The sequence below is a fragment of the Neovison vison genome, chromosome 12 (genome assembly GCF_020171115.1).
Source record: "Neovison vison isolate M4711 chromosome 12, ASM_NN_V1, whole genome shotgun sequence".
NCBI lineage: Eukaryota > Metazoa > Chordata > Mammalia > Carnivora > Mustelidae > Neogale > Neogale vison.
The window spans coordinates 47,192,192-47,211,926 of record NC_058102.1 but is presented as its reverse complement, the minus strand read 5'-3'; the positions used below and the strand labels follow the sequence as shown (position 1 = coordinate 47,211,926).

Sequence of the window (19,735 nt, the reverse complement as noted above, 5' to 3'; positions counted from 1 at the left end):
CATTATATTTGCAATGTATTTAATTTTTTTGGATGATATTTGTGGCAGCCAAATTTAAAATTAACCTGTGATTACTGATCTTGTTCTTATCAGACAAGATGTTTTTATTGCAGTCCTTTTAAGGAAAATGGTGTTTTCATATTAAACTTAGTAAGGGATTTAGCATATTTTTATGGCTCATTTATTCAATGAATTCAGTTTAAATGCTTCTATTTTGTAACTGTTTTAGGTATTTTAAATGGTAAGCAAAATAGGATTTCTCTGTTTAAGGAGCTTGCATTCTGAACTGTAGTAATCACATGAGAACAAAATTCAGATTGTGAATATTCAGGGAAGGTCTCTGAAGAAAAATATAGTTAAGTAGAGATGTGAGTGTCAAGAAACTGGCATGTGAAAATTTGCAGGAAGATCACTGAAAAGGAGCAACTGAAGTAAAGGTTTTAAGATGAGAACTGACTGGTGTGTTTGAGAGTCACAAGGAAATTCAGTATGGCTATAATTTAAGCAAATGGTAAGATATACCCTCACTTCTTTTCTTACCTATCATTGTGATTACCATTTTGTCTATACCCTTCGTCTCCTTTCCTTTCTCATGCTTCATTGTACTCACTAGCTTTGGTTAATCAAACGTCTGCCAACCACTGCAGCTGCATATGGCTGGAGAAAAGTAGAACGATGAATATCAACTTAAGAGTTGGCAGTTCTACATGGCAGAGGCATTTCATCTGATCTCTTGTCTCTTCTTTCTTGGAACACTGTTTCACACCTTTTTCTCCCTCTTCAAATTTCTAATACTTCTTTTTATATCTTCACTCTGAGTTAATGACCTAATTTCTTATTTTATTAAGAAAATGGAAAACAGAAGCAGATGTGAAATCCCATACTTAGTGAAAGCTCTATCCGCATGCCTGAATCGGTACCCATTTACTGTCCTCACTCCGATGATACTCATTTATGTTTTTGCCTATCTACGGCCAATATCTCTTACATATTCCCTCCTTCATCTAGTAATACTACTCCCTCCCTCCATCTTATGTCATCAGCTTTCCCCTTTATACCATAAATTTTCCTAGCTTATAAAAGAATTCTCTCGCCTCGACATTTTCTTTCAGACATTTCCCATTTCCTCCTCACATTTATGGCAAAACTCCTTGAAAAGGATGTCTATAGTTTGTTTCCAGTTTTTTTCTCCTATTCTTTTTTGAATCTGATCCAGTCAGTGCTTTTATTTCTCATTCCACCAAAATTATTTTTGTCAGGATTACGCATTGACTTTCATGCTGTTAAATCCAAAGATTAATTTCCATCTTAATGTATTTTTTTTTACTCAACGGTGTTTGAAACAATTCATTATGCTCTTCCTTGAACCACTTTTCCAGGTAAACTTTGAACATACTTACATACCCTCCTTGGTTTTCATTTCCATCACTGATGCTCCTTCAGTTTTCTTTGCTTGTTTCATCTCATCTGATTCCTAGATATCAAAATGTACTGATACCTAGGCCAGATTGGTCGGTAGATGGTTCTTAGAGGAAACAATAGAGGGAGAGCAATTAGGTAAGAAATAATTGTGGCTTGAACCATGCTGGTGGTGATAGAGATGTAGAAAGTGGATTTGTAAAGGAATTGATGAATTCTTTATGAAGAATTGTGTAAAGATAACATACATTGAATTTATTCATTTCTGTGGCTAGAACAGACAGCAAGACCTTGGTTGACCAGAATAATCTGCCAGCTTTAAAATTAAATAAAAACAGTTTAGCTGTTAGTGTCTATTTTTTCTCTACTTAGCTTCTGATGTTTTGTCTGAAACAGTATTGTGGGTACTTCCTGATCACCTTCTCTGTGTACTGTGAATATCCAGCTGAGTGAGTAATGTCCGTTACTTTTCTCCCCATTGCTAATTTCTTCATTGTAGCAGAAGAATGAGACTTTTGAGGAGAATTATTATTTGATAGCTAGAAATTCTTGAAATGGTTTCATAACAAAAAATAACTTTTTCATGAAAAATATGTGGGAAGTGGTAAAGTGTAGTGGTTAAGACTTGGATACAAGTCAAGTAGGTATGAACTCAAATTCTGGTTTTGTTACTTCTAGTTAATGCACTGCTAGTTCTTGATCTTATTCTTAGTTTGTTTTCTCATCTGTACAAAAGGGATGGTAATGTTTACTGAATTATTCTGAGGATTGAAGGAAATTACCCAGGTAAGGTATTTAGTGCACAGTGCCTAATACTTGGCAAATAATGGGTAATATTACGTTTCTAGGAAGGAATGTTAAGATGTGGACATACTTTTAAAACCTAAGTACAGGGGCGCCTGGGTGGCTCAGTGGGTTAAGCCGCTGCCTCGGCTCAGGTCATGATCTCAGGGTCCTGGGATCGAGTCCCGCATCAGGCTCTCTGTCCAGCAGGGAGCCTGCTTCCTCCTCTCTCTCTCTCTCTCTGTCTGCCTCTCTGCCTACTTGTGATCTCTCTCTGTCAAGTAAATAAATAAAATCTTTAAAAAAACAAAAACAAAAACCTAAGTACAGGGGCACCTGGGTGTCTCAGTTGGCTCAAGTCATCATCCCAGAACCCTGGCATTGAGCCCCATGTCAGGCTTCCTGCTTAGCAGGAAGCCTACTTTTCCCTCTCCTACTCCCTCTGTTTGTGTTCCTGCTCTCACTGTCTCTCTCTCTGTGTCAAATAAATAAATAAAATATTTAAAACAAACAAACAAAAACCAGAAAATCTCCGTAAGAACAGAGGTACTTGGGTGGCTCAGTTGGGTAAGTATCTGACCTCAGCTCAGGTCATGTTCTCAGGGTCTTGGTATGGAGCCCTGAGTCCAGCTCCCTGCTCAGCAATGGAGGGGTGGGGGTGGAGAGTTGCTTGTTCCTCTGCCCCTCCCCCCTGCTTGTGTGCTTTCTCTCAAATAAATAAAATGATAAAAAAATTAATAAAACCTCAGTAGAAGTTTCCCTGCTATCTGAAAGTAGAGCATTCCTGTGAAACCTTAACCTAAGTGAAACAACGTAAAGCAAAGAAACAATTACCTTTTCCTAGAAATGAAAATCCTCTTTGGATTTCTTTCAGTTAACAAAAGCAGATACTAATATAGGTCTTTTATAAAAGTGAAGTAGCGTATTGCAAACTTCCAGATAGTGAGGGAAACCCATACTATGTTAGAAATTTCTTCTAACAAAGAAGTTTTTTGTAATGTTTGCATCTACTCTCTTGTATTAGCCACTTCTGAACTTAATGAGTGTATTTCAACTGAAGAAATCTTTTTAAAACATTGTAAAAATTAATGTTTAAGGCTTAGCATTATTTCTCGGAGGTAGGAATAAGAGGCAGGGAAAGGGCACATTGGCATGCAAAGGAAATGAATAATGCTCTTAAACTACCTTTAATTTATAGTGTTTATTTTTGGTTAATACTTAATGCTGAGATGAAAACTTTCCTGTTCAGTCTTAGCCCTGATAGCCTTAACCTTGGCTGTACATGAGAATCATCTGGAGTTCTTTAAAAAGCACCTTAATGACCAGGTTCCATCCTTGTCCGAGTAATGAAAGTAGGGGCAAGGGAGGAGACATCAGTACTTTTTTTTAATTCCCTAGGTGATTTTATTCCTTGAGCCTGTTTCTGTCTTCTATAAATAAACCCATTTCTCTTCCTTTGTTAGTGCCCTAGACAGTCGTGTACCAGGCCTCTGCAGGGTGCCTTTGGCCATTGCCTTGCCCATCACATAAAAAACTGTGTACAGTTTGCCTCTTCTGTATAAAGACTAAACTTTGAGGGGTTTAAGAAGTGTTCATATAGTTAGTGTTCACCAGTTATTAGGTTATCTTCTTTAATGGGCAGTTGTAATTATTTTCTGCTCTTTTACTTAAGCTTTATTTAATACTCAGTTATGAAAACTGGAAAAATAATTAGTTTTGAGAGTTAAAAATATATAATTAATTTGTTAGATTTATTTCAAGAACAGCTTTTTAAACAAACATTTGAGAGAGAGACTGCACATGTGCATGCTCAGGGGCGGAGGGACAGAGGGAGAGAATCTCAAGCAGACTCATGCTGAAGCCCAGCATGGGGCTGTATCCCAGGACCTTGAGATCATAACCTGAGCTGAAATCAAGAGCTGGCTGCTCCCCCAACTGTGCCACCCAAGTGCTCCTCAAGAGCAACTTTTTAATTACTTTTTATAAGAAGCCATTTAATTTCCCTTTGTCACTTACATTTTTTTTCAGAGATAATTTGGTAAGCCTAAGCAGTGGATATGAACTAGGCAGTTTTGATAATCACATTATCACTAGAATCAACAGCTTGTAAATTATGAAAAAAAATATATTACCTATAAAAATTTTTAGTACAGTAGAATTGCAGTTTTCAGATTTCTCCTTCACACGTGGTATTTTTAATTGCTGATATGAAATAACTATACTTAATGACTTTACAGCCATTCTACAAGGCAGAGTAACAGGGGAGTTGTTATATATTTTAAGTAGTTGTAATTATAGATTATAACTTTAGCAGGTTCCCCTGTTGAATTAATAGAATTAGTCTGTCCATTCCACAGTAGATTGTGAAGCTAATATGACTTGGTCTTATTTTAGAGGGACTGCTTTGGCAATAGCTACTTCAATCCTTGGAAATCTTTGTGGATTTTTAGCCAATTGTAATGAAAGGTTCTAAAACATTCATTAATTTTAATACTTTCTTTAGCTCTAAACTGGCAGGAAATTAGCTAAGTACTAATAATTTATACCATTTACACATTCAGTTAGTCAATTAATGCAAACAACAGTTACTTAAGTGAAGTTTTATGTATCCTATATCTGGTTTACAAATTTATTTGGTCATAGTCATGAACTAGATTGCGTAGATCTTATCTTCCTGTGAAGAAATTGAATCACTCAGGTTAAACAACTTATGTAAATATATGTAAGTTTTCAGGTAGCAGGAAGATTAGAAGGCCCTTGGTTGTCTTAAGTTTGGACTTTAATTTCATTTAAGCCTAAAATAAAGAAGGAGCTTTTGATTCCCAAGCTTGTGGTTCAAAAAATAGTTGAACTTTTGTCATTTAAATCAGGGACTGTCTTTATTGTCTTTCATTTTATTTGGGACTTTTAAGACTTGGTAGTAGAAAATTTCTGTCTTGAGATGCTGGGTGTTTTAGATGATTTACTGATTTTTCTACTCACACTAAATTCTGTGTTTCTGGTGGCTAGAATCCTCCTTGGCATATATGTGAGAGACCTACATAGAAATTTAGAAGTAGTGCATCAGGGAGGCTACCACTACAGAAAATAGATGATGCAGCAAATTGAATTACAAAATAAGAAATTATGACAACCAGAGGATAAATTGATTTCAAGAGAATACTGTCAATTTACTTTTATTTTTCTTTGTAAATATAGACAACTTTCCATTTTACATGATAATCACAGACCCATGAAACCTATATTATTAAAACATTCAGATAAACTATTTTTAGTTAATGCAGCAGTTTTCCCAGACTCAGTTTGGTATAAAACTGGTATTCTTGAGTTTTACTTATTTCTTTTTCATCTGCCCACGTTTCTTGTATGTACCACAAGTCATCAACTCAATATTAAAAACATTTATCCGTGTGATTGAAGCAAAAATTAGTTCAGAAAATAAGTTCATAACATTTTATAACTACAGTCTTCCCTATATACAAGAAGTCTCTTGACATAGTTCTGGAATTGAGAAACCCTAATATTTTCAAGATAATGGCTGAGTGCGCTTCAGCTTTTATTGAACTCCAGTGAAATTGATCCCATCTGGTAGTCTATTTTAATTAATAGCCAACTTAGACTATAATGTCCCCTTAAAAAAATAATAAAGCCTGTCCAACTGGTTTGACCATCTTAACCTGACCATATTCACACTGTAGTTTAAAAGTTGAGTTGGTAAAGACTGCCAGATTACAGATGTTGTAGAAACAATTTATGAATTCCTTAGGAAACTGTGGTCAGAGAGGAGAAATTGATTAAGCTGATCCTAGAATTCAGATTTTCTGGTTCTTGTGCCATTCAAGGTATACATTTTTATATGATAATGTCACATCTAAAATTTAATTTAACACAGGGAATAAAACTAATAACTATTTTCAGTCTCTAATCAAGTATATTCTAGGGATTTTACTCATGATCACTAATTTCTTATTCTGAGAAATTTTTTTCTGAAAGAAAAATTTGGGTTCAGTTATCATTTATACTAGATAATACATGCTTTTTTTTTTTTTAATTAGGCTCTGATTTAGGGAAACCCCTAGAATGAATAGCCTACATGTTTTTTCTCATTTTAAGATTTGGTTTATATTTCCCCCTTTAGTGGCTTCTTGTCAGATTTTAAGCTGATAACATGACTAAGTCTATTTTAAGGCTTTTCAGCACAGAAAAGGGAGGTGTAAAATGTTCAACCTTTTCCATTTATACTGGTATGTTCAATAATTTATTCTAAAAGTATCCTGAGTTTGAGAGAAATTTTGCACATGAGTAGACATTAGTGATAACATGTGTTAAACAGAGTACTGTGCATTCCTGACATTTAATTCTGTGACCATTTTCTTAAAAAGATTAGAGATAAACTTACTTAACTTGGTTGCAAATATTCAATAAAATTTGGAGCCTTTTAAAAATAGGTTTGTTTACATTGTTAAAAAATCTTTTAAAAACCCTTTTATCATGCTTATGTTTTAGTATATGTGCTGCCGAAGTGAGCACTATCATGCTTATGTTTTAAAATATAGTTTTGACATACCTGTTAATCACCTAGCATTTTATCAACTTTTAATCTACTTTTAAGTGACATATACTAGTGAAATGATCTATTCTGTAATGATCTGAACAGTTACTTTATTTGAAGTGTTTTATAATTGAGAACAGAGTGATACCAATAGAGATGTTTCTGACTCTAATGCACTGCTAATAATTCTGATAGTGAGAGACCTGTTTCCCACCAACCACTGTCTATTTTACTTCATATTTATCTCAAATAGACATGCATAGCAGTTTCAGAATTATTAACCCATAGCTATGTGATGGATCACTTTACCAACTAGAATACACTATTTATGTAGAGTTTTCTTTTTCCCTCTTAACAGCGAGCAGTCAAAACATCATTCTCTAAAGTTACTTAGGTCACTGCATTTTGCATACTCATACATTTATGATACTGGTAGTCTTTTTTGAGGTCTACATTACTAACTCCTGGTTGACTTTTAAAATTTGCACACATTCAAGTTCATTCTTTATGTTGTGAAGTTCTATGGATTTTAACACATGCATAGCATTATCTATCTACCATATCAGTGCTGTATGGAATAGTTCCATTTCTTTAAAAGTTCCCCTGTGTGTCTTTGTAGTCAGTCACTTCTCCCACCCCTTTCCAGTCTGCTGCCAGCCACTGATTTATTTTCTGTCCTTGTAGTTTTGCCTTTCCAAAATGTCATATGAATGGAAACAAGTAATATACAGCCTTTTTGGTTAACAAAATATATTGAAAATTTGTGTTGCATGAATTAATAGCTAATTTCTTTTATTGTTGAGTGGAATTTCATTGTATAGATAACACCATTTTGTTCTTTCAGCTGTTGAAAGGACATCTTCATTGTTACAGACATTTGTGAACAGGTTTTCAAATGAACAAAAGTTTTTAGTTCACTCTGGTAAATACCCAAGGGCACAGTTGCTGGGTTGTGTGTGTGTGGTAAGTCTGTTTAACTTTATAAGAAATTGCCAAGCTCTTCCAAAGTAGCTGTATTTGCCTTCATTTTTTAAAAGGTATTTTAGCTGGATTTAGAATTTTTTTTGAGTCTTTTTTAAAAAAAATTATTATTATTTTTTTAATTTTCAGCGTAACAGTATTCATTATTTTTGCACCACACCCAGTGCTCCATGCAATCTGTGCCCTCTCTAATACCCACCACCTGGTTCCCCCAACCTCCCACCCCCTGCCGCTTCAAACCTCTCAGATTGTTTTTCAGAGTCCATAGTCTCTCATGGTTCACCTCCCCTTCCAATTTCCCCCAACTCCCTTCTCCTCTCTAACTCCCCTTGTTCTCCATGCTATTTGTTATGCTCCACAAATAAGTGAAACCATATGATAATTGACTCTCTCTGCTTGACTTATTCACTCAGCATAATCTCTTCTAGTCCCGTCCATGTTGCTACAAAAGTTGGGTATTCATCCTTTCTGATGGACGCATAATACTCCATAGTGTATATGGACCACGATCTTCCTTATCCATTTGTCCGTTGAAGGGCATCTTTGTTCTTTCCACAGTTTGGCGACCATGGCCATTGCTGCTATAAACATTGGGGTACAGATGGCCCTTCTTTTCACTACATCTGTATCATTGGGGTAAATACCCAGTAGTGCAATGGCAGGGCTATAGGGAAGCTCTGTTTTGAGGAATCTCCACACTGTTCTCCAAAGTGCCTGCACTAATTTGCATTCCCACCAACAGTGTAATGTAAGAGGGTTCCCCTTTCCCCACATCCCCTCCAACACATGTTTCCTGTCTTGCTAATTTTGGCCATTCTAACTGGTTTAAGGTAATATCTCAATGTGGTTTTAATTTGAATCTCCCTGAGGGCTAGTGATGATGAACATTTTTTCATGTGTCTGATAGCCATTTGTATCTCTTCATTGGAGAAGTGTCTGTTCATATCTTCTGCCCATTTTTTGATATGATTATCTGTTTTGTGTGTGTTGAGTTTGAGGAGTTCATTATAGATCCTGGATATCAACCTTTTGTCTGTACTGTCATTTGCAAATATCTTCTCCCATTCCGTGGGTTGCCTCCTTGTTTTGTTGACTGTTTCCTTTGCTGTGCAGAAGCTTTTGATTTTGATGAAGTCCCAAAAGTTTATTTTCGCTTTTGTTTCCTTTGCCTTTGGAGCCATATCTTGAAAGAAGTTGCTGTGGCTGGTATCGAAGAGATTACTGCCTATGTTCTCCTCTAGGATTCTGATGGATTCCTGTCTCACGTTGAGGTCTTTTATCCATTTTGAGTTTATCTTTGTGTACGGTGTAAGAGAATGGTCGAGTTTCATTCTTCTACATATAGCTACCCAGTTTTCCCAGCACCATTTATTGAAGAGACTGTCTTTTTTCCACAGTATGTTTTTTCCTGTTTTGTCGAAGATTAATTGCCCACAGAGTTGAGGGTCCATATCTGGGCTCTCTACTCTGTTCCACTGGTCTATGTGTCTGTTTTTATGCCAGTACCATGCTGTGTTGGTGGTCACAGCTTTGTAGTAAAGCTTGAAATCAGGTAATGTGATGCCCCCAGTTTTATTTTTGTTTTTCAACATTTCCTTAGCGATTCGGGGAATTTTTTTTTTTTTTTTTAAGATTTTATTTCTTTATTTGTTAGAGCACAAGCCAGGGGAAGAGGCAGAGGGAGGTCTGTGCACAGAGCTGTGCACGGAGCCTGACGCGCTCCTAGGACTCTGGGATCATGACCTGAGCCAAAGGCAGACGTTTGACTGAGCCACCCAGGCACCCCTGAATTTAGAATTCTTAGTTGATATTTTTTTTTCTGTAGTTTAAAAATGTTGATCCACTCTCCCCTGCTTTGCATTGTTTTTAATGAGAAGTCTGCTGTCTTTCCTGAGTTATTTTTCTCTGTGTATGTAGTTTGTCTCTTAATGTCTGCTTTTTAAGATTTCTCCTTCACTGTTTTTCAGCAACTTGACTTTAAAATTATGAGGGTGTTGTTGCTCTCATTCTCTTTAGAGATTGTTGAAGTTCTTTATCTATGAATATAATTTTCATCAGATTTAGGGAAAATGCCATTGTTTTCTCTGCTTCCCACTCTTGCTCTTTCTGAGGCACTGGTTATGTTAATGTTAAGTTGCTTGATTTTGCCCAGTAGTTCTCTGTTTCACTTGTTATTCTCTCACATTTCATTGTCTCACAGTTCCTTTTATTCCCACTGTCTTTAATTTTGGATTAAAAAATTTTTTTTTTGCTTTTTTAAAGATGTTATTTATTTATTTGATAGAGAGAGACAGTAAGAGAGGGATTACAAGCAGGGGGGTAGGAGAGGGAGAAGCAGGCTTCCCACTGAGCAGGGAGCCTGATGTGGGGCTTGACCCCAGAACCCTGGGATCACAACGCAAGACAAAGGCAGATGCTTATAGTGACTGAGCCACCCAGGTACCCCAGATATATATATATATATATATGAGTGGAATTATATATTCATATATGAATATATATATGAATATATATATATATGTATTTTGATTGCTAGTTGTGTCTTCAGTTCATTAAACATTTCTTCAAAGTTTAGAAAAGACTGCTAATCTTACCCAATGCATGTTTAGTTATAGATAACTGAATTTTTATTTCTAGAAGATCAGTTTGAGCCTTTTAAAAATCTTTCTAACTTTGAAATAATTATAAACTCGTAAGAAGATGCAAACATAGCACAGAGAAGCCCCATATCCCCATCACCCATCTTCCTCCAGTGATGTCTTCCATAACTGTAGTGCATTATTGAAATCAGACATTGACACAGTATAGTTTTCACAAGATCCCTCTTTTTTTGTATGTCTTTATCATTCTGGTGGTATTTTATCAAACATGTAGAATCCTATTACAACCACCACCACAAGTATGATACAGAACTTTTCTGTCACCATAAATTCCTGTGTTGCTAACTTAGGTCTTTTCCATGACCTTGCATTTCTCTTACCATATTCATAGTTTTCTTTATTGTCTTGAATGCATGGAATATATTTATAGTAATCTGTTTTAATCTCCTTGTCTACTAAGTCTATCACCTGTATCATTGCTGGTCTTTCTCCTTATTATAATTGACTTTGTTTGGGGTGAATTTCCTGTTTCTATACATGACTGGTAATTTCTTATTGGATGCCAGACATTTAATTTTATATTATTTAATTGTGGGAGTGTGTTGTATTTTTAATATTGTTGGGTTTTGTTTCGGGTTACAGTTATAGCACTTAGAAGTAGCTTCATCTGGGGCACCTGAGTGGCTCAGTCAGTTAAGCATCTGCCTTCAGCTCAGGTCATGATCCCAGGGTGGTGGCATTGAGCTCCACATCAGGATCCTTGCTCAGCAGGAGTCTGCTTCTCCCTCTACCCTTTCCCCCAACCCCCACAACTTCTGCTCACTCACTCTTGCTTGCTCTCTGGCATGTGCACTCTCATTCTATCTCTAATAAATAAATAAATAAATGATTTTTTTTTAAAAAAAGTGAAGTAGCTTTATCCTTTTGAGGCTTGTTTTATCTTTGTTACTGCTGCTCCAGAACATCCTTAGTCTAAAGCTTACCCAGTTTCATTGTTCATGCATTTATTAGCTTCTGAACTCTATTCAGTATTTCATGTGTTAAAACTGCCCTACTCCAGATGATGGAAACTTGAGTTCTGAGGATTGGTCTGATTACTTTTCAGAGGCTTTTTCTCCAGATTCAATAGTTTTTTTTCACATGTGTACACAGATAAGTACTCATCTAAAACCTTGAGGACAATCTGGTTGTCTTCAGATCTTTGAAACTTTCTCTGCAGCTTCCTTCTCTTCATTTGCGCAGCAAATTCTAGCTGTCTTGGTGTCTACCCCAGGTCTGGGTTCTTTTCCTTTAACTCACTGAAACCATTAGGCTTTGATTGGGTTCTGCCTTCCCCCTCCCTGTTTTAGCTGCATACTTCCACAAGCAGTAGAGCTTCATTAGTTTGGTTGTTCTTTTTTCTGTTCTGTCTCAGGACACATCCTGAGATGATGTCTGTTGTCTGAAAATCATTATTTTATATATTTTATTTAATTTTCTAGTTATTTAAGGCAGGAGGATAAATACAGTCTCTGTTTTTCCATCTTGGAAGGCCTCCTGCCTTATAGGAAATTTCACCGTAGTTTTATAAATACTTATCTTTTTTTACTTTTGAGTATTTAGGACTTTGTAGGAAAACCAGTTTATAAACTTCAATGAATGTAGGCAGTTAGAGGGCATGTTTTCTCATACTTGCTCCTTTTCACATCCTCTTAACATGTATAGTTACCTTCTTTTTAATATATTATGCATTCTTTAATTCCCAGTATCAACGCAATCTATTACTGAAGATTTTTATTTAATACAAGATAATGGTGACAAATGTTAGCTCTTTATGGTTACCTAAAAGACAATAGAGTGCCTCCATTCCTTTTTCCCTTTATCAAAAGGAGATGATGAGTCTTAGTTATTGATCAATATAGAATATTGATTCATATAGTCTTTAGAGCATTTTAGTGGCTGTTGACTGAAACCCAAAGCCATGAAATACTTGAAGTTATCCCAAGAGGGAGAAACAAAAGAAATGAACAAAAACAAGTTTTTCCTTTGTACTAAAATTCATAGTGTTCCAAAATTAGTACTTTTCTTTTAGCTGGTAAGTTTACAGATTAAATAATAACCTTTATTTTTAGTTAAAGTCTTATTTAGCATATAAAGTCCTAGTTGTCTTTTTATAACCTGTTTAGTTAGGTTATGCTAAAATACATTAAATTATATTCAAATTGTCTTGCCTGATACTAGATTTCTAACATCTTTTGATGAAATGCATAATGTGAAGTTACGCATGTACTTTGATATAAACATAACTAATTTAACAAGGGAAACCTATTTAGCCTGTAAGAAAAAACTGAAGCTTTACATTATTATCCACAGAATTCAGAGTTGCCATGATAAGATTAATAGTTAAGGCAAGTAGTGCTTTAAATTACTACTTTTATAAAGCACTAACATTAAAATGGGGTTAATGTTTTTTCGTGGGATGCATAATAAAATAGTTTTGCTCTCATTTTGTAACAGTCATGAAAATTTAAGTTGGAGCTAAATGTGTGTCACTTAATTATTCTTGGACATCAATTCACTTGATAATTTTATTTTATGAATAACCTAATTCCTTGAGATGATAAAGTTTACATTTATGGCAATAAATATACTTATGGTTTAAAAAGTCTTTCTCTGTTATTTTTGAGGAGACATACTTAATATCAGTAGTACATATAAATTGGTAATGAACAATTAGCATTTTTGGCCTTGAGCCAGGCATATTAAAGTATTTCAGCCAAACATACAATGTAAGATGGTTAAAATTAAGTAAAAATATAACACTCACTAACTATGTGCTTGTGATCAAATATAAAACCAGAGATGGAATATCAGTTTTCAATATAGGCTTTCATTATGTGGACTTTTTAAAAAACTTAAATGTAATCATACTAATTTTCAGTGATTTATTTTCCTTGGAAACATTTTCTCTTATTAAATTACTTTTTAGAGGTAATCCGTGTGTGTGTGTGTGTGTGTGTGTTGGTTGGTTTTAATCCAGTTGATTCATACTTACTATGAATTTAGAGGTTTTTATTCTCTTCTCCCAAAGTAAATTTCATATGATATTAAATAATTGCTCTAAATTTGAATATAATTTCTAGTGGTTAGCGACTATTATTATATTATTTTAATAGGTATACTTACTACTTCCCTAGGGTAAACATTTTACTAAAACTTAGATGAGGGACATTGGTCTTGATAAGATATATTTACAAATTCTTTGTAGATACCACTTTTGAATTTTTGATCTTTTGTTCTAAATCTGTATTTTTCAACTAACATCTCTAGGGACCATCACCTTTTCTTCAGTGGTTTGTTTATTTATTTTGGTAACTGTGGTGTACAGTGCTTCATCATTTTGGAATTATTTATCTGTCCAGGTTAAGAAATGAGCTCCATTATTTTTCTGCTTTAATGTGAAAAAATAAATTCTATCAGAGCATGTATAAAATTGGTGGATTGAAGGACAAAGGCATCCAGAAAGTTGACATGTGTTGCTCCTCTTCCTAGGAGTAAATTTTAATAGAAAATTGTATTTTTATAAAATATATTTATATATAACATAAAATAAAGTTATATTATAATTCAGTTTAATAGAAAATTGAATTAAGTTCATATCTACTAATCATCCTGGGAATATATGATTTATTCTAGTCTTATGGCATAGGAATAAACCTTATAAACTGAAAGAATAACAGCTGTATTAAACAAGTACTTAGAGGAGAATGATTTGAAATTATATGACTGAATCTGAATTAATTGGTTATTTCTGAGACTAAGAGGAGAATATTTAAAAATATATCAGCTGAGGGCTGATTTTTTTGTCCACTTTTTATGTGTCTTCCTTGTGTGTGAGGTCTGGTGGACAGTTTTAATGGGTGAGAGTAGAAGTGGGAGGGAAGAGTTCTTTATATTTAGTAAATTCTCAAAGTATCTGCCCACTCTAGCCCTCCCTAGGTGGTTAAGAGGAAGATGAGTTGTATTATTTTTAAAAAAGTAGTTTTTGTTTTCTGTGTATCATATTGGATATTTTTGCTACTGTTCATATATATACATGTTAGTAATTTTGACGGCTTTTGGATAATTCCACTCTAGAGGGAGAACTGGTGGGCGGTCCTTCCTGTGACACGACCCTTGAGTGACAGTTCTATTTGATTGCCTCCAGTACTGTGAGGAAAGGACACGACTCTATGGTGAGGACTGATGGACATACATTATCTGAGAAAAGAAACTACCAGGTAAGATCAGTTTTTTTTTTCTTTTTTCTCTGTTGTTCATATAGGTGCATTGAACTGTTTAATGTATTATATTTAATTGACACCAGCAGATTAGATGCACTTCAGTTTGAAAAGTTTGGTTTATAATTTAAAATACACGTGTTGGCTTTGACAGTTGTAATAGGTGGGGACATTTTTCAAAATAAACGATGCTATGATAAATGTATATTCTTTTAATATCAAAACATTTTCTGGTGCTTCATGTATATGTCAAAACTTAGATTATCTGATACACAATTTATGACTCCATGGCTGGGTTTCAAGGTAGTATTCTGTAAAATAAAGTGCTGATTACTTTCATATGTATTATTCCTGGAAGACTAAACCTGAATTCTTAGGCTATATGCAGAGTAATAGAGCATCACAGAAATGTAGATAAAATTGGTTAGAGTATAAAAGAAATAGAAATGCAAATCCCGGGGTGCTCAGAGACCCAAATTCTATTGAATTTCTCATTAGCTTGCTATCCTTACAATGCTGGATTCTTGTTTTGTCATTTATTAAGTTGGTTAATAATATCCATTCCCTATGTAGCATTTAAGGATGCTGAAAGGGTGGTTGAAGTATAATACTCCTTTTTCTTTCTTAGATTTTAAAAGAAGGTGAAAGATAGTGGTATGAAGTAGTGATTTAAAAGACATTTTTTCAATTTAATATTTTCAAAGAAAATCTCCTTTTTAAAATTTGATAATAACTTATTACCAAATTATGCAATAATTCACAATAGAGAATAGTTCACCACTCAAGTATGAATAAGCTTTAGGCTTTCTGCACTGATAACATACTCAAGTGTCCCTTAGACCCTTTAACCTACCAGTTTCATTCCCTCTAGACTGTTGAAGGCAACTAGTGTGGTAACAGCTTTGATTCACTAACCATTTATCTGCTAATTATTTATTTAAGCCCAGTTAATCTTTTTTTCCCTCAGATTGGAAAGGTAGATAGTGGAAAAAGTTGTGAATGGGTCTTCATGGTGTTAATAGCAAAGAGTCTTTGATTATAAGATTGAGCACCGTGTCTAATAAAAATAGTGTCAAATTATTCTTCCTTTCACTTAACTTCTTGTCTGAAGTTTCTTGCCGGAATGTTACGATTTTAATAAGCCGTAGCTGTGGCAATGCAGAATCAGTTCTTCCCTGTAACCTTTTCTACTCAGAGTTCTCATAGACTTGACTAACACGGCCTTTGCTAATTTTCATACTTGCTATAGCTCCTTCCTCACAACCACTTCCAACTACCTTGACTCATAAGGTTTTAATTGGTCATACTACTTGGGCTGTTGCATCTTTTGATAGGTTTTGCTAAATTATTTTAAGAATATTGTGATTCTAGGCTGTGTAGCTTTTTGGTGCTCATAATCAAGTTTGTACAAAGTGTAAGTATAGAACTTTCTATATTGACTACACAGTGTTATTAATTTACTTCATAGAATCATTTTAATACAGAATTCCAAAATTTACATTTAAGAAAGGAATAAAATGAAAGTATGTTTTATACATTTGTAACTAATCCAGGTTCCTTAACTTACCTGAAAGAATTCTTGGTTAGTGTTTTTCTGGCTGAAAATATTTTCCCCTTTTTTCTTCTATTGTTACTTAGTGACACTTAATGCATGTTGAAATACCCTTGGAAACAATTATTTAAATTTCTACTGTAAAATTATTTTATTTTTGAAGCATCTCCTGCAAAGTACATGTATAGAAATATAATTTCCCATCTGATCATGATGCATATATTAAAAGCATATGGGAAATTCAAAGGAATATTAAATAAATCATTTGTATTTTTATAGGTAACACTGAAAGTTTGTATATGCTGAGATGGAAGGATTTGGATTTTTAAAAATTCCATTTTGAGGAATTTGTTGTTTTTCATGGGTAAAGTAGGATTTCTTTGTATTGATGTTTGCACTCAATTTATCCTTGAGGGCTTCTGTTTTTGAAGGGTACTTGCTGTATAGTGATATTTAAGGAGCCTGATAATTATACGCTAATATTCCGGAGTTTAACAAGAAGAATAATATTTCTCTAATTCTCATTTCTTTATAGACCTGATTGAAGCCTTAGGAACTTAGTTTAAGAATATGCATTCCATTACATTTGTGCTAAAACCTACGACTTTCACATGGGTGTTGGTTGAAGTATTGATTTTTATACTGGTAATTATTTTGTTGCATTTCTTTCTGTAATTTTAGGCCCAGTTAAGTTTTTGGAGTTTGTATAGAGTAGTTGAGTTTTATTTGCTTAGTCCCAGAACAAGTATTTGTTTAGACTGCTGTATTAGGTCAGATGAGAATTTAATTATTTAAATGATTCATAGCTCATTCTTTTTTGGAAGGATTGTTAAGCTTTTTCCATTGAATGCTTTTTGCTAGTATTTTCTTATCTTTCTTTAATTTATACTAATTTACTTCAGCTATAAGTATGTACAAATCTAGCCATGTTAATTATGTTAATTACTAATCTAACTCATCAATGGCTTTTCCTCTCTTATATAATAAAACCAAGCTCCTAAACATTATACAGTGTTTCTACATTTTGATCCCACCATGCTTTCACCATTCCAGTCTCTCCTCTTACTCCCTACTATGAATTTTTTTCAATTAGGAATATAAAGCTGATTTTTCTACCTCCCATAGACTTTTACAGTTTTAAGCCTTTATTCGTTTTAGTTCCTCTTCATGTAATGCTTCACCTTTGTTTACATGATTCAAGAATTAGGTGTTAATAATTCCAGAAACCCTTTTTTGACGAGCTCAGTGCTCCTTTTCCTTGCTCTCATAGCCTTTGTAATACTTCTGGTTTAGTGCTGACCGTAATAGATTGTAGTTCTGTTTATTTGGCCTTGTCTTCCTGTAGGCCTGTGCTGTCTAATACTATATGCACTAGCCATACTGAATATTTAAATTTAAATTCATTTAAATTAAAAATTTAGTTTTTCAGTTGCATTAGCCACATTTCAGATGCTTAACGGCTGCCTGCTGATAATGGCTACCATGTCAGACAGTGCAGATGTAGAACTTTTCTGTCATTGCAGTGTTACTGTATGTTATAAGCTTCTTGAAAACTGGAGCCACTTTTTTTTTTTAAATTTTGATACTGCCTATTAATACCTACCATGATTTTGGGTGAATAACAGGGGTTTAATGCACATTGTTTCAATAAAATTAAAACAAGGAAATAAGTGAAAGAAAGAAATTGTAGCATATGCTAGGTAACATATTACTAATATTTCCAAAATTTTTAGATATTATTCCAAATGGAACTTTTTATAATATGAGGTCATTGATCATGTCATGTTGGTTAGTTCAGTGTTATCTGTGTCGATCTAATGCATCCCAGTCGCTGATTTATAACTTTGTGGAATATAACATGTTACATGACTGTGACAGTGATTTGTATTGCCATTTCCTCCTCCCTACCCCTGCAGTTAAATACTTTATTTCCTTTTTATTAATTTTTTTAATCACAGAAGTTATAGAGGCGCATTGCAAAAGCTTTGAAGAATAATGGAAATAGAATGTGAAAGTTTACATTAACTCTTTAGTTTGTGTATCTTTTCAGATCTTTTTTAGTGACTGTATAGGGGCAAATGTAATTTGTTGTCTTTGTTTTTAACAAATAGTCATTTTTCTGCAGCTTGCATGTTGTACTTAATAGGGAAGTTTCTATGTGCCATCCTTCTTCCCCTGCCTCCCTCCCAGAAGTAACCACTAGCTTGAATTTTGTGTTTCATTCTTTTTATTTTTATAATTTTGTTATATGTGTGTGTTTCAGTATATACAGGTGCACCTTTTCTTTGTGTGTTGTGTGGTGATTTTGGGGAAAGTGGTACTATATATTTTGTTTTTTCATATAGGAAGAAAAATAATGAATTTCTAGCCCACCCAGAACAAATTCCCAGATATTGCCAAACAACTCAGTACCTGACTATTCACCCAAGTGTTTTTGCATAATATAAAGCATTTAAAGAGCAAGTTGCCTAGTTATTTTAACACATACAAATGCATCAGTAGGTGTGTTTCCATTTGGTTTGCAAGACAGTTACACAGTACTATTTCTAATTTTTATATTTTGCACTGTAGTAAAAATGTAATGTAAATAAGGAATGAAGTGCCCATTTCTTTTATTCTAAGTTACACTTCATTGAAAATTTATGTCTTTCTGCTATCAGGATACATCTCACACTAGTTGTAGCTTCTAACTATTATTGGATGATTACCGTCTAGTATGATTGAAAACAGCACCAACATCAAAGCATCTTAGAATCTGTAATAGGTTCAAGTATGTTAAAGATACATAAAATAAAAATACTTAATAAAATGAACAAGAAATTTTAGAAAATGGGTACTTAGTAATTTTAAGATTTGTCAGAGTGGATCTGGTGCTCAGAGCAAAAAGATGGAGGCTTTCATTATTGTTGCTGTTTGGTGTTGGGTTAAGGTGAAGAGTTAACTGAGGAAGGAATTAGTTCAAAAATATGTCTGAAACCAGGGAACTGGCTCACAGCTTACTCTTCTCTTCTCTTGCAACTCTTGCGAACAAATGGCTGTAACCTATTGTCTGTAGCTAGAGATGAAGCAAGAGGATAGAAAAAACTGAAAATGGATGACTGTTCACTTGCAGTTACACAATGGGATTGCTCTTACAATTACACTTGTGAATGTGATGCTTCTGCTTATGTCACAATCACATTATCAACAACATTTTGACTCCATGACCTAAATATTTTCTTAAAAATTGACATTTATTTGTTACTTTTGGCACCTCTTATTTTTCTTCCTCTGGCCAACCAAGAACATAAAGTTCAATGAATTCCCAAGGTACTCTTCATTAGTTGGCTCTTTATTACAGGACACCAACAGTGTTAGTCTTTCTTTGATTGCATTATATTTTCTGATACTTATTTTCCTCATCTTCTGAAATCATCAAATGAGATCATTTTTTTCCAAAAAGCAAGTTTAACCAAGATACATGGTATATGATACCCTTAGTGTATTGGTAGCTTTTTCACAGTGCCCCTAGGCCACAAGAAGTAACTAACAGCTCTGTTCAATAATTAGTTCTAAGCCACTTACAGTGGTAGCTAGCATGGTAACCGAC

General features: G+C 34.2%; 1 protein-coding gene across 7 annotated transcripts in view; it reads left to right on the top strand.

The window, feature by feature from the left end:
• CNOT2 (CCR4-NOT transcription complex subunit 2) overlaps positions 1-19,735 on the top strand; it is a 120,190-nt gene that overhangs the window by 33,231 nt on the left and 67,224 nt on the right. For 3 of the 7 annotated variants that reach the window (XM_044226633.1, XM_044226638.1, XM_044226632.1), the window contains exon 3: positions 14,522-14,594. The exons of 1 other annotated variant lie outside the window; for it this stretch is intronic. In XM_044226633.1, coding sequence (XP_044082568.1) covers positions 14,522-14,594 — 73 coding nt within the window. Of the gene's footprint in view, positions 1-14,451; positions 14,595-19,735 lie in introns of those variants that run through there. 3 more of the 7 variants (XM_044226634.1, XM_044226637.1, XM_044226635.1) reach the window with 3 other exon arrangements.